General features: G+C 41.5%; 1 protein-coding gene across 1 annotated transcript in view; it reads left to right on the top strand.

The window, feature by feature from the left end:
* The first annotated feature begins 286 nt into the window (after positions 1–286).
* mgll (monoglyceride lipase) overlaps positions 287–15296 on the top strand; it is a 41155-nt gene continuing 26145 nt past the window's right edge. Inside the window, exons 1-3 of the mRNA XM_005730698.1 lie at positions 287–499; positions 2490–2625; positions 14764–14870. Coding sequence (XP_005730755.1) covers positions 2498–2625; positions 14764–14870 — 235 coding nt within the window. The 5' untranslated portion in view covers positions 287–499; positions 2490–2497. The remainder of the gene's footprint in view (positions 500–2489; positions 2626–14763; positions 14871–15296) is intronic.

The raw sequence follows: 15296 nt of genomic DNA, 5'->3' as shown, positions 1-15296 counted from the left end.
GAGACTATATATACCATGCCAAGAAGAAACATTCCATACCGAGAAGTATTTTAACCTAACCCTAGAGCTGTAACATGGGGCTGTTTTGGAGGACAATCACAACCAACTTGTTTTGTGGTGTCAAATGGAGCAGGCGCTCCATTGCAAAGAATGCATGGGGGATGCCCATGGTACTATTAATAAGTAAATATTAATGGGTCTGGTATGTTCCAATGTGAGCCATGTGGGCTGGGTTGTTTTTTTTTAAGTGTGTGCTAAATGAGGCTAAATAGAAAGGGCGCATCCCCGCGTCTGGGGAAAAAGTGTGTGTGAGTATCGGCTCTCTGTGCGTATGTATGAGAGAGAGAGAGGGCGTGTGTGAATACTTTAGGTTCTCCCTCAAACGCCGCCGATTGCATTCTTCTCTTGACGGGCGGCGAGAGGAGAGCGTCGAAGCGAGAGGCAAGGAGAGCAAGAGAGAGATTAAGGCTGAAACTTCTCTGCAGACGCTCCTGAACAGGTCAGCTCCTGAACGCTGAACACTGAACGCTTCATATTCTTAGAATATTCTTTTAATACTTCTGCATATGGGGAATTACAGTGCGGGGCAATACGGGACCCTTCTACTGTTTTTCTCCAGCATCGACACAATGTTATTGCTTTAACCAGTGAAACTTGTTTTGTGGTGGGTTCATGCGCATCCAATATCATTTCAGGCTTTCATTCATCATTTCATCATAAATGTGAGTGGTGCTGTTGCAGCGCACAGATCCACTGCCGGGCACTGGTATCGATACGCTGCGCATAGCAGAGGAATCGATGAATTAAAAGCTAGTAGGTATCAGAGATGCGTGCAGGAACCAATCATTTGCTCTCCTTACTGGAGGCACGCAATTGATGTCCCGTCGTCGCGCATCTCAGTTATTTTACGTATTTATTGGCGCACGGAGACGGGAATGTTTGATTGCAGCACAAAATGAAAAAAAAAATAGGGGGGTTTTGTACACACATGTCGCCAATGTGTTCCAGTAATGATAAGTCCGCACGAACGGAAGCTTATTTCCGCCTGTGTGCGACACATGAATACTGTTACTCACTGACTTATTTGCCCTCTTATGATCCTGTCAAAAGAGGGCACGAGCCACGTTTCCCCGCATAGAAACGGGTACGAAAACAGACACGGAGCGCATTGCTGAGGGAAAACTATCAATCACAATCCATTCTTATACACCCGAATATGGATGTCCGGACATCACTGGCTACTGGTATTGAACCTAAATTAACAATGGAAATGTTGAGCGGAAGTAGATATAGAGTTTACTCACATTGTAGCTAAGTATTTCTTTCATTTAATTCAATCTATAAATAAATAAAAGGTTGGGTTGCAGTTCACCAAAACTGAAAGGGACGACGCGATATCTCAGAAAACTGCTTCACACCAGAGCTATTTTTATATCAGGTGATTTGCCAAGTGTTACACACGCCGCCCTCTTCGTTGTAAACCACCAATACTATGCAGACTGACACAGTGTATTCAGATAGACCTAGAAAAAAAGCCTCAATGATGCAAGACATGAAGGAAAAGAGAGGAGGAAGGGGTGTTGTGTAGAAGAAAGAAGTAGGATACAATAAGATTTGTAGAGCAGTAGAAAAGGTAGAATAACTGGAAAGGCATATCCCTGTTTTTTGAATTTTGATTTTTTTTCCCCTGCATTTACAGCATAACTAATCCAGTTTATACAGTTTAGAACTAGGGAAAATCTTCTTCTTCTTCCGGCTGCTCCCTTTAGGGGTCGCCACAGCGAATCACCTGCCTGTATCTCACCCCATCACCAGCATCCTCCTCTGTCACACTAACCCTCTCCCTCCTTCACTACATCCACCAGTCTCCTCGGTGGTCTTCCTCTCTTCTTCTTCCTTACATGGCACCTCCATCTTCGACACTTGTTGTCCAGCATATCCTCATCCGGACGTGCCAAAACCACCCCAGCCTTGCCTCTCCAACTTTGCCTGATAATTTATAGCCTGTGGAAACTAAACAAGTAAACATTCATTTATATTTCATCAGAGCTTTCCCGCGCTTTTTGTCATCTCGTTTTCGTGCACGACAGTGTAGTAACGCAGTTCGGTGACATCGCAGGCGCAGTGTAGGTGTCTAAACTCAATTAGAGAGAGAAGGGTTAAAGAAAGAGAGAGCACGTGGAGAGAGAGAGCGAGAGAGAGCGAGAGAGAGAGAGCCCATATGGTCTCGTGACGTAACGCCGGACGCTCGAGCCTCTGCTTGTGTGTGTTTATGTGTGTGCGTGTGTGCGCGCGCTCTGCTTAGAATCCAGAACGGCACCCTAATAATACCGTGCACAAACTGTCGCCTACTGCTTACAGTGATTAAACAACAACAAAAACAACAATGAACGCCGTGACCGCCGCGTCCTGCCTGCTCGTCGCCGGCTTCAGCTGCTACCTCTACGGCAGCGACGTGTTGTCATCGCTGCTCCGTGTCTCTGTTACAGACTCCTCCATGCCCGAGCCGGGAGCTGCTCCGCGGCGAAGTCCGCAGGGAGTCCCCTACTCTGACCTGCCGCACATCGTCAACGCAGACGGATTGCACCTGTTCTGCCGCTACTGGGAACCCACCGGTCAGCCAAGGTCAGTGAAACGGCAACTAGATGTGTGGCTGCGTTCACTCTCTGTGTGTCCCTTTGTTAGCCCATAATTTGTTGGTCTGCAGAGGAGTGTGCGGCTGTCATTTAAAATGAAAATAAAAATATCTAAAACGTGTAGTAATTGTGTTCACATGATTGCTCTCCTGCGAGTCACATGATGACTTTTTGACGCGTAATTTTCAGACATGCGCGCAGTCCACTATTCAGCTACAGTTACAGAGTTTGTTCCGTTCAGTGTAAAACCGGCACCAGTGCAAACAGTTTGAGTTCATTCATTTGTATAAATGAGAAGTTCACTCAAGTTTCACTTTCAAACCGCCTCCCAGAAGGAACTCTGCGACTGGTTAAACAAGTTCAAGAGCTCTCCAATCACAACTCGCCATCTTCTACGCTAGTACAGGAAACCAGAATATGTACTTGCAGATGTGATATGAGGCCTAACATCGTCTGAAAAGCACCCAAGATTAAAAACAGGCTGTGTGCAGTAAATCAGCATTAATGAGTCTCTTTGTCTGACCCATGCTCAGAGACATTTTAATTGTGTTAATCTCCTCATAAAGGGGTGACCAGATGCACCAGTGACAAACACTGGGCCATGGTGACCTTCATTAACACACACAAAAAAGCAGATCCAAGATCAGTTGATTTGAATTTATATATAAGCCTGCAAAGCTGATCTTTTTTAAACAAAGCTAAAATATCACACGGTTATCTCTCCTCATAGAAGCTTCATTTGACAACATCAAAAGTGTTTTTGTAAGAAGAAGCCCTTGACACAAATGTAAAACCATACAGAGACTGCATACATCATCTCTGTTTAAGAAACCTCATATGGAGCCAAGCATGTCTTCCATCTGAGCTGCAGCTGCTCGTAGAGACACATGAGAGAACCGATGAATGAGCTGAGAGTGTCGCTCCAGACAGCTCCTTTTCAAAACCTGTCCCAGCAGGAGGAATTACTGGTTTTACAGCATCGGCATTTGTCCACCCCGTAATCGCAAACGCTTGAGTTTTTAAGGTTGTTTCCTTTCGCCTTCCCAGCAACAGTGAACGGCATCATAGTTCATGTGCGAAAGGCCTCAAATCCTGACTCATCCGGCATTCTGGTGTGTGAAAGAGTGTAAATGGCACTCCTGCCTCTTAGCCAAAGAGACATCAGACAACAGAGCTGGTTGATTAATGGGTCGAGTTTGTTAAAAAAACACACTGACTGGTTCGATAGTGAAACTTTCCGCAGTCTGCTGTTGCAGGCCCTTTCGCTATCACTCACACACTTCGAACATTTTGAAGTCTGCAGCCTCTGCACATGTGGCTGTGGCATGAAACAGAACGCAAAGGTCACATTCGTTTACAAATCAAATTCAAATTCAAATTCAAATTTTATTTGTCACGTACACAGTCATACACAGTACGATATGTAGTGAAATGCTTGGACAACTGCTCGTGACCTAAAGAAAACAAAAAAGGAAAGGCTATGAATAAGATAGGAAATAAATATGAAAAATTAAAAAGGGGTAAATTTAACTAGGAAGGAATAAAATATAAATTAAGGTTAAAAATGAAATAACTGTACAACACAAATTAGATCACACTGTCACATGCTGGACGAGAGCACAAAAAGACAGATGTGGAAGTACCACCAAACATCTGGAATCAAGTTATTACTGCTCACCCACACGTCTCAGGGGAGCAACGACTCATTAACTCATACTGTGTCTACACCCTTGCTGTAAAATTGTGTATTTGCTCCATAATCTTCGTCTTATAGTTTACCACAGCATGTGTGAATGTATGCATGTTTACTCTGCACGCATACATATTTTGTGTGTTTATAGCTGTGTATGTGAGTAGCAAAGCCTAGATAGCTCTATATCCTAGCTTTTACTAGAACATAAATGTGCAAGTGGGACAAAAATTACTGCTTGTACGGCTAAAGCTAAAGCCTCACTGTAGTCACATGAAAACACCAAAATCACCCAACAATATTGTAAGGCTTGTAAATGTGGTATCTGGTCTTGGCTCATACTGCTGCACATGCTAGGTGAGTTTATTTGAGTTTAGTGTCTCGCAAGATCACATTTAACAAGTAGAGCTATAAAACAGCCAACTCTCTGACTGGTGGACAAGCCACCAGAGCCACCTTGTCAATAGAGTTTTTGGAAATACGCAGTATGATTGTTGTTTGTGGTCCCCAATGTCCCCATTGTCAAAAATACGTAAATAACAAAATTAATTCCAGTGGTTCATGATCTCAGCTGATGATTTCTCCTCCTAATCATATGTAAGAGAAGTTAAAAGCTGAATCATTGCAGAATTAAAATAGCTGCAGAGTCCTCTGTGTTGTAACACTTTTAGAGCAGAGCTTTGCCTGGCTTATATAAGAGCTTTCTCACTGGAGGGCCAGCCAATGAGCATGCTAAAACTGCATGCAGGGATGGTAACAGGGAGACATACAAGAGTCAGTTTAATGATGTAATGTGTATTGCCCAACTCTTACTTAAAGACTGATACAATAATGCGTAGTTATATAGCTGAATTCAGTTATTTTTCTTGGTGTTTTGTGGGCAATGTTTTACAGCCTCCTAATCAGCAGTTTATTAGCAATGTAAAGTGAATAAAACCCCAGAAGCTGCATTAAAATGTTTACAGGATGCTTAAACTCTTCAGTGAAACCCAGACTTATAAAATTCTTTATTTGAGACAGCAGCTCCCGTACATTAGACGAGGTAGGTTTATTAGTTTTAAATGATCACAGGTGGTCGTCTAACTGTTCTCTGTATTACTTCAGGGTCTTTACCTTGAAACTATAAAGCAGCTTGCAGGGATTATTTTTGTGATTTGGTGAACTGAATAGACCACCAAGATATCCATATGTTCTTCAAGATATCCAAACGTTATCCCTGTTAGTTCAGAGTTAAAAGCAGCGTCTCCCAAAACTTAGTGTGATCTAAATCTCACGTTGTAAAATCAAAGTTGGACAGTGAAGGTACAACTGCCGAGGACAAAGCGGCACTCAGTCTTTTGTCTGTCGTACGGCCTACGCTTAAGAAATTCTCTCCTGTTTTTACATGTTTCACAATGACTTTTCTGTAGTCTGGATGATGGATCCACAGGCTCACAGCTACCCACTCACTGCAGTAATCAGATTAGTAATTTAACACAAAGTGACACAGTGTGTCCAATTTGTGAAGTCTAAGTCTTTGTAAGTGCAGCTTAGCCAGAAACTTTTTAACAATATTATGTGTTCATGTGTTATTAGAAAGGGCTTACAGTTGTAATCTAAGTAGAACTATATCTGAACTGGTATATACAGTACCTAGGGGAAGCTGAATATGTTATAGGTTAATAGATTGTTCCTGAAAGCAGCAGCAGGAGTATTTATCTTTTTCACTTTTGTGATAAGAATAGTTTCACGTCGGCCTCAGTAGCACCTCGTGTAGAGATAAACTCTGAGGATCAAAGGAATCTCCAGACAGGGTGTTTTCCTTTTGACAGTTTATTAAAAACAGCGAAGGGTTTGTGTGGTTATGAATAGAGTGTAGCAATGATAATGACATTATGTGATCATCTAGGACTACAGCTTATTATTTTATTTATCATTGTTTTTGCCAGTGAATCAGACAATGATAAAAATGAGAATTTCATGAAGGCAAAGTGACCTCACAGCTACTTTCACCACGGCTGTTAACATCACCAAAGTTATGAAGAGAGGTGTTGTAACCATGGTGGCAGGCCAGCAATTAATGACTCATATCTGTGTGGGCCATGTAGTTTATTGCATGTCATGTTTGATTAGTGACGAAGCAGAAACTGAGCACACGGTTGGAAAGCAAATGTATGCACTGGAAACTTCAGCTCCTCAAAGCATGTCCATGCAGGTGTTTACCAGGCAGCCAGCACCACGCACCTTTGTAGAGCTTGTACAGAATCAAGCTTCCACAAATCATTGATTATTGCTGTTTAATTAACAAGATAATCCTGCTTGGAGCAATAGCCACACGCTCTGACTGATGGACATGTACGAAATTTAGGTAACTTCTAGGGTGGCTTTGCTGTTGTTCAACATTTTCCAGAGTGAAACTAGTTTCATGAACACTAACACTGACTACTGTTATAAACCATATCAGTGCTCCTCTGTTTTTATATCTTATTTCACGTTTAACTTGTACTAAATAAGACATTTTCATTCTTAAGTTAAATAAGGCTCTGTTACCTTCACTCTGTTGTTGCCATTTCATTTAATGATGCATGAAGAATGCAGATGTACAGAATAGATTTTTGTATGTTCTCAAGCTGTTAACTGGCTTTATCTTTTATTATACAACGTAAAGCCATATTATATAGTTCTTTATTTTTTTCAGTATTTGTTATTTGCATTAGGATTAGAGGAAAGGCCAAAGGTCAAAGGCTTCTGAAAGTTCTTTCCCTAGAAGCAGGAAGTAGGTGAAAAGTCGACGGGTGGACTACTTGGATATAAACAATGATTGACAGATCTTCCACTACTCGGATGGACACTAGTATACCACACACACATACATTGTACACCTGTATTTTTACAGAATACAGCACACGTACACCAATCAGGCATCACATTATGACCTTTCTATCAGAACCAGCAATTTGAGCTACAATTTTTCTGTCACGGTCTGGCTGGCAGACCGTGGGGATATGGGGGAATGAGGACCCAAAACGCATGGTTCTGCGATGCAAACAGTGCACTTTATTTACAGTGAAGGCTGTAAACACAATAACTCCCCGTTGCTCCCTTGAATCCCGTGTGTGTGTGCTCGTGCTCCCCGCTGTTGTGTTCTCGCACACCCTGTGCGTGCTGCTGTTCTGGTCCACTCTTCCACCTGGGGGGGAAACCACAGAAACAGCCATCAACACCAACCCTGGCGGGAGCTCCAACACTCTCCTAAGTAGCTCCCCCGACGAGCCCTGATCACCAACAGGTGTGTGGCAGGAACTTCAGGTGTGGCTAGTCCTCCTGCAGGGCCACACCCGTCAGGCCTGCATGTGGCTGTTCTCCATCCTCCAGCCACACATGTACACACCCACACCCTGCCTATACATATAATGAGTGGAACACAGACTAACACAGCATTGTGCAGAAAGACGCACACATCACCAAATAATAACGATAATAATAATCATCATAATAATAATAACAACAACAATAACAACAACAACAACAGTCAAAACTGCTCACGGACCCCCAGTCCTCCAGAGCCGGGTCTGTGACATTTTCAGTAATTTGAGCTACAGTGGCTCGTGCTTTGGATCGGTCCACATGGGCTAGCCTTTGCTCCCCACATGCATCAGTCAGCCTTGGCTGCCTATCACCCTGTTGATGGTTCACCACTGTTCCTTCCTTGGACCACTTTTGATAGATACTGACCACTGCAGACTGACACTGACACCCCACAAGAGCTGTAGTTGTGGAGATGCTCTGACCCGGTCGTCTAGCCATCACAGTTTGTCTCTTGCCAAACTCTCTTAAATCCTTACTCTCGCCCATTTTTTGTTTATAACACATCGACTTTGAGGACAAAATGTTCACCTGTCCCCTAATATAGCCCATGCGCTAACAGGTGCCATGATAAAAAGATAGTAAGGACTATTCACTTCACCTGTCAGTGGTTATAATGTTATACCTGATCGGTGTATGCACAGGTTGTGTAAACAGGCCATGGTCTTATCAGCCTTTTTTGCTGATAAACTCTAAACAAGCTTCTTTGTGTGTTCATGTTTCTGGGGTCAGCCTCTTTAATTTCCTCGCTGCTCATTTCCACTGTATCCATGATACATGATATAGATACTGTATGAAGACAAAAGATGCACTGCATCGTATTTCTTTTCGTGTTGGAGCTTGGGGGGAAATTAGGCTGAGTAATTGAGTATAAAATATGAGCACCATGTGAAATTTCCCAAATGGGTGATTCCAGGTGCCAGCTGGGATAATTTACTGTAAATTAATATAGAAAAGAGAGAAAAAAAGAACTGACTCCAAGTGATCTACTAAACAGTAAGTAATCATTTTTGCATAATTATCACCTCCAGCAGCCTTTACATTAAAATGAGTTGAGCCATGGATTTTCCAATTGAAAGCATAAATAGCCACTTCAGGTGGTTATGGTAGGTAATTTGGTAACACTTATGATAACAGTGATGCATTGTAACAGCAAGTAGTGATAAAAAACATATTAAAATGCAGTAAGATAGTAAATGAAGTGCTATAGCATTACATCACCATTGGTTTAAATTATAAACAAGAACAAATATGCAACAGGTGTAAGTGCATACCTGTGCAATATGACTGAAATGTCAAATTATTCAAAATCGTAATAGCTTCATATTTCAGACATATGCATTAGTTCCAATGATTTCCAGTGTTCTTGGTCTATCTGCATGTCTGTATTTGGGATCCTTGGGGAAAATAATTTCTACTAAATAAAAAATCTGAACAAGACACTTCAAAAAAATGGAGAAGGATACAGACAGAACAGTGACAACATAAGAATGAATCACAATCGAGCTGCCGCAGTAATCAGGAGGTACAAAATGAGTACAGTGCAGTTTATCACAGTAGCTGTGTGGCTCTGCTTTTAAAACGATGTCAGAGATGGTGCACCTCATGAGCAGTCAAGCCCCATAAAACTCTGGGGAAGTGCTTCAGTCTTGGCACAAGAGAATTTTGTGACAGCTCAAAGTATGCGTGTAAATGTGAAGATGTAAAAGTCTTAATATCGGAAGTACAGTTTTTTGGTCAATTCAGATTCAGTACATTTCTTCAGCTCAGACGGTGTCCAGCATGTTTGGTGTGAAGCTCCAGTAAATGCTTAAGAGGTGGGAGTGTGATAATGTAATGGCTATTTACATTTATAGGCAGCACCACAGGAGCCTGTGGGTATACCAAAATAGGGACTGACTGACTCTCTCAGTCTCCAGAAACCTGACAGGAGAGGAATATTCCAGCTTGTTAACAATTCAAAGCATGTGGCTAAAATCAAATTATGGCTGGGCCACAACCATTTGGGGTTATTTTAAAGAGAAAAGTTGTGCAATAGGAAAAAACGCTTTTGTGTGCGTTACTCGTGTCCTCCATGCTGAGGGGGATTGAATCCATCATTAACACTCTCTGTGCCAATGACAAAATATTACAGCAATCAGTGTTTTTACATTGTGGATTAGTGTTAAAAGTTGAACTTTCTGCTTTTTATTTTGATATAGAGTGCTTATCAAATTTATTAGACCACCAAAGTTTATGCTACAGCTGTCCTGAATTAGTATTGGTGATTACCAAAATAATTTCTTTATGTTTCAGTAATGGTTAATCCACCTGTATGCACAGGCTCTAAACTGTAACCCTGCTCACTCGGTTTAAAAGTAACATGATTAGTGGAAGGTGAAACAATTGTGGTTCATTTATTCCTGTTTACTGTATGAAACAGAGGAACAGGTTAACATGTTAATGTGAAGACATTATTACACACGCTGCCCATAACTCATGTATGGTAACGTCGTTCCTCTCAGGATGTTTTTGCACTGGACGCTGACTGTGCAGACCAGTTCACTTCATTTATCTTTTGATATGAAGCCCTGCTTTACATGTGCATCTCATGCCTGAGCTGATGTCCTTCTGCTTGAAAGTAGACAGCTGGCAAATGTACTGTGACATTTCATTTTTAAACCTTTCACAAACAACGGGCTGTTTGACATTAAATTAATACCATTTGTTGGAATTTCAACAGCATGTGCGCTCTTTAGTTGAACTGATCGTTTTTTTATTTGAAATGTTTCACGGTGCAGAAGAGTATTATTTATCTAAAGACCGTAAATATTTAGCTGTTTTTTCTGGTTTGAGTTTTCATTTCACTGGTGTAAACTTTCCCGGTAAACATCTTGACATTAAGTAACTGTCGGCTGACCGTCTCTCGTCAATATTTAATCTTGGTGGAAAAACGGCAGCGTTGGCCTCTGAGATATATGTCTGCCTTCAACATCGTCTGGAGTAAGAGAGTCAGAAAGAAATTAATCCACAGAAACATAAAGATCAGTGGAAGAAAGCCAAATTAAAAATATTTGAGCCCATGAGCATGACAGGGGCCCAGTCCTCAGCCCTCAACAGATGACACACTGACACTGCAACACAAGTCTATAATCTTGACATCAGGAGCCATGGGTGTGGTTCACTATGCTAGAAATGAGACAGAACTGACATTTGGATATGTAAAAGAACCTTCTCAAGGCTCTAGTAATACTAGTCTGTGTACACGGAGAGACCTTTGTGTGGACATCTGGTCCTTAGCAAAATTAGCTTTGTACTGAAATTTAATTTTGTATTAATGTATTAAAAATAAATTAAAATAAAAAAATAAATCTTTGTAAAAAGACAGCTTTGGTGTACCACTATAGTGCGTGCACTTTGCAGTGTTTTGCCATCATACTGCCACCAGTTTTTACCCTCAAGATAACATTGCTGTCTCAACCATGTTTACTGGGTTTCTGATGAGACTGTCTGCAGTCTGTCTGCCTCCATTTCTTTCCATCACACAGCAGTCGCTCTCTTGTCTGTTTGCGTGTGTGTTTTTTACTGTCAAGCACACCCTTGCACACCTTCTATAATAACACCACCATTTCTAGCGTAGCTTTCCATAGCAGTTTGTCACAGTTTCTCTCTCTCCAAAGCTCCTTGTCATTTTCCGCCTGTCACATCGTTCTTCTCTGTCATATCCACTTTGTTTTGCTGGGATTGCATCAAATCTTCCTGTCACCTTGGAAGTTACTGACTCATACGAAAGTCTGAAGGTCTGAAATGTTTTGAATCGAGCAGACTTGTTACAATGCAGTCTTTGTGTGTCTTCTACCACTGCATTTCATGTTGCAGAGTTAAAGAACTTGTATAGCAGTGCAAGGTGCTTTGGATCCTAGATTTCTTCCAGTCACCTGTTGCATTAAAAATAATCTCATGCTGTGCAAAAGGCATGCTCTCTATAAAGACCACTGTTAAAAACAAAAATGTAGAACTTGACAGGACACCAACTGCAAACCCCATATAGTACTTGTATTGTGCATTATTTTTAATCCAATGACATTTCATCGCTGTGAGGCTTTCTCAGATTAAGCTCTGTGACATGCTTAAATGCCTAGAGCCAGACAGCATAAATAATCCTGTGGCAAGAGTTCCTGTGGAAAAATGTACAAGGACTTATTTGTGTCCTCTGTTTTACTGTTTGCGAGCATCAAAATGCCAGAAATGATTTAACTTTGCATTTGAACTGGAGAATTTGAGCTCTGCTGGTAGGTTCTATAATCTTGCTTGTAGTCCATCAGCATTGTGTTAAGGGGATTAGCTCCTTGGTTTTGTTTAGGCCTGTGGTTGTTTAGAGTAGCTCTGAGTAGAGCCAGTGGGAGGCATGAGTGTTTTAATAAGGCTGGTTATAAGCCATGCTGTTCCAGCAGCTAAAACTGTGTGAGAGACAAGTGGGTCTCTGGTTCCCATGAGAGAAAAGACAGAATAAAAAGAAATAATGAGAAGGGGTGAGAAAAGTCTTTTTTTTTTGTATGATTTAAGTATTTCAGCTTCATGTATGAAATAATGTGAGCTCTAATTCATTATGCAAAAGATTCATCATGCAAGTGTAATGAGCCACACCAGGATACAGCTTAGAGTTCATTTGCAGCTGCTCCAGCTTTCAAGACATCAAGAGAAAAACTTCCAATTCTAAACGTCATTAATTCAACATACAGATTCAACATACAGAACTGCAACAGACTTCTTTCCTGTGGACAGACGAGACCAAAGTAGAGATGTTTAGCCATAGTGCACAGCACCATTTTTGGCAAAAAATTAAACATAGCATTTGTGTGCAAAAAACTCATGGTGGTGGAGGGTGGATGATTTGGACCTGTTGTGCAGCTACAGCATGTGGGCACCTTGCAGTCACTGAATTGACTATGAGCTCCTCCCTACCAACGTATTCTAGAGTTAATGTGAGCCGATCTGTCCGAAAGCTAAAGCTCGACCCAATCTGGGCCGTACGACAGGACTGCACAGAGTCCTGTGAAAACTCCAATTCAAAGTTGTATATCGCATGTGTGTCTTCTCAGACATACAATATGCACTTATGGCTTGAATGGTTCGTGTAGTTGTATGAGTGTAAAGTGTAAATTCCAGATATCGTCTAATCCAGTTATCCAAAAGTCCACGTGACTAACATTTGATATTTTGAAACTCCTATTGTTCTTCTTCTGTAGCGAGAACTCGTCCACTCAGTTAAAGGTAAGGTTTGTATTTCACAAAGAGTCAAATGTCAAAATACCACAGTCTTCTGAACTATTTGCAATTAATTGATTCAAGCGAACTCCTCCTGCCTCTTCCTAGAAGACATTTAGCAAAGTGAAATTGCTTGCTTTGCAAGGCTGACCCAACACACCACTGCGGCCTGAATATTTCTGAAAATGATTCTTCTGGAGATTCCTGCTGTTGAATGAATAGAAACATATGTTAAGATTCAGTTAAATCCTTACATCTCTTACTGTTAGCTGCCATCAGACAGTAGCTACACAGATGAAGCGCCATTAAGCTACAGTAAAACCTACTGAAGGATGAGAAAGACGGAGGACACTGGAAGAAAGAGGAAGAAAATGATAAGATCCCACAGACATAGGAGGCATTTGAAAAGCAAAGACAGCAAATTAGCAAAGAGGGCGTGTATCCTATTGTTCACCATGCAGTTGTCTTTACGGTTAGCTTAGACTAACCCCAATAATCCCCTGCTGCCCCTTGGCATGTGTGTTACACAATATTATTCTCATACAAAGATGGTCATTCACACACATGCTTTTTTTTGCGAGCCGAGGAACATGTAGCCCGAAGCGACGGCTCTCTCCCAAAAAAAAAACAAGGAAAAGAGCTGTTAGTGAAATTTGCTAATGAAGCCTGATGAACATCTTCTTCTATTATACTCCTCTGCATCCACCCCTCAGCTTGCCTCAAACTTTCAGTTCCTTTCCTCCTGTTTCACTTGGTTCCTTTTTTTCCCTCCCTCTGAATACATTTGGGCTAATTGTCTGCTGCTGATTGAAGCTTTCACAGCCTTCTCAGTGCTGCTGCTGCTGCTGCTTAGAGTGGAAAAAAACGCTTGAGCATTTCGGTGCCGCTCCGCTGCTTAATATGCACCGATAGCAGAGGCAAAACCTTTTAAAAGAAACTTGTCTGACAGGAGAAGACTAGACTGTTAATTAGCAAAAGATATCCCTTTCTGAGTACACAGGAACTAATAGCCTCATGTCACAAAGTACCTTTAATGTTTGAAATATAAAATTGTCTATTTGGGTGTAGAAGAAGAAATGATGCTTTGTTATATTTAGGGAGGCGTTAAGCAAGTCTCTACATGCTTGAAGAACAGTATGTTGGTGTAAGATTCTGAAAACGTGTTACACATCACTGACAGTGTGCAGGGATGCAGTAGAAATACTTGTCAACTGTGTAACTTCTAGAGCTAATGAATCTTTTGTCTCTATGCTATCCTTGTGATGGACATGTGCAGTGTGTACCTTATCTCTTGCTCATTGTCAGTTAGAACAGGCTCCAACTTGTGTCCTGCTCCAAACGGATAAGCAGCAAGAAAAGAAACAGATGAAAATGGATGAGCAGTGATGGTTCACTCTTTGTTTTACTGGACTCCTCTGATTCTGTTTTGAGTTGAAGAGGAAGGGATTGGTTGAGGCAGGCATGCAGGCAGATGGACGATAGCTGTTATCTCTGAAAACACAGCCTGCCCATTCTTTATCTGCCATTCTTTATCCGCCATTTTTTCCCAATGTCTGGCTTCACAATCCCCCCTTGACACACGTACGCAAATACATTGATGCACATCCAGTCAAGTAAGTGGTGGGCAGATGCGTGAATTAAATCCTACTGTTAATAGGTTTCTTTTAGATTACATTTAGATGATGCTTTTCCATCCACGAACAATTCTACTTTAACCCCATTTTAAGTGGTCAGTGTAGGAGTTTATCAGGAAATCTAGGAAGTACGGTTCTGCACAAAAAACGGGATAAAGGTCTGTGTTTGTGAAGAGCTAAACTATTTTTTTTGTGTGTTTTTTCCTCTCAGGGCTCTGGTATTTATTGCCCATGGAGCTGGGGAACATTGTGGCCCATATGATGAGATGGCACAGAGACTGAAAGAACTCTCCTTGCTGGTATTTGCACACGACCACGGTGAGTGACAAACACGTAAATCACAGTGCTGTTTTGCATCCATGCATTTACACATATGGCTGCCTTCATTTTTTATCGGTAGTTTGCACGCAAAGCAACTGGCACAGAAAATCCATCACTAAGGAGAACTAAGGCTATCAGGGAGAATTAATTAGTTTTCATTTTCCCCTGTTGTTCCACGGCACTGCCTCTCTGCTTTGTTGTTTTAATGCCATGTCGAGGAAAACTTCACATTCAAGGCTGGCTGTAATAATGAAACTTGTGACTGGTGGTTTAGAAACATCCAACTGACCTCTTGGCAAAAGAAAAGAGCCCAGACAAGAATCAGACAAGACACAGCATGCTTTAGGCTTTGGGTTTCGGTTTAATGAAATAACATCTCTGTTAAAGATCACCCTTAATAGCACTCTCGAAATCTTTTCATTA

Source organism: Pundamilia nyererei, unplaced genomic scaffold (genome assembly GCF_000239375.1).
Source record: "Pundamilia nyererei isolate P.nyererei 1_Seehausen unplaced genomic scaffold, PunNye1.0 scaffold00039, whole genome shotgun sequence".
Taxonomy (NCBI): domain Eukaryota; kingdom Metazoa; phylum Chordata; class Actinopteri; order Cichliformes; family Cichlidae; genus Pundamilia; species Pundamilia nyererei.
The sequence above is the reverse complement of the archived record's forward strand: the minus strand, read 5'-3'. Positions and strand labels throughout refer to the sequence as shown.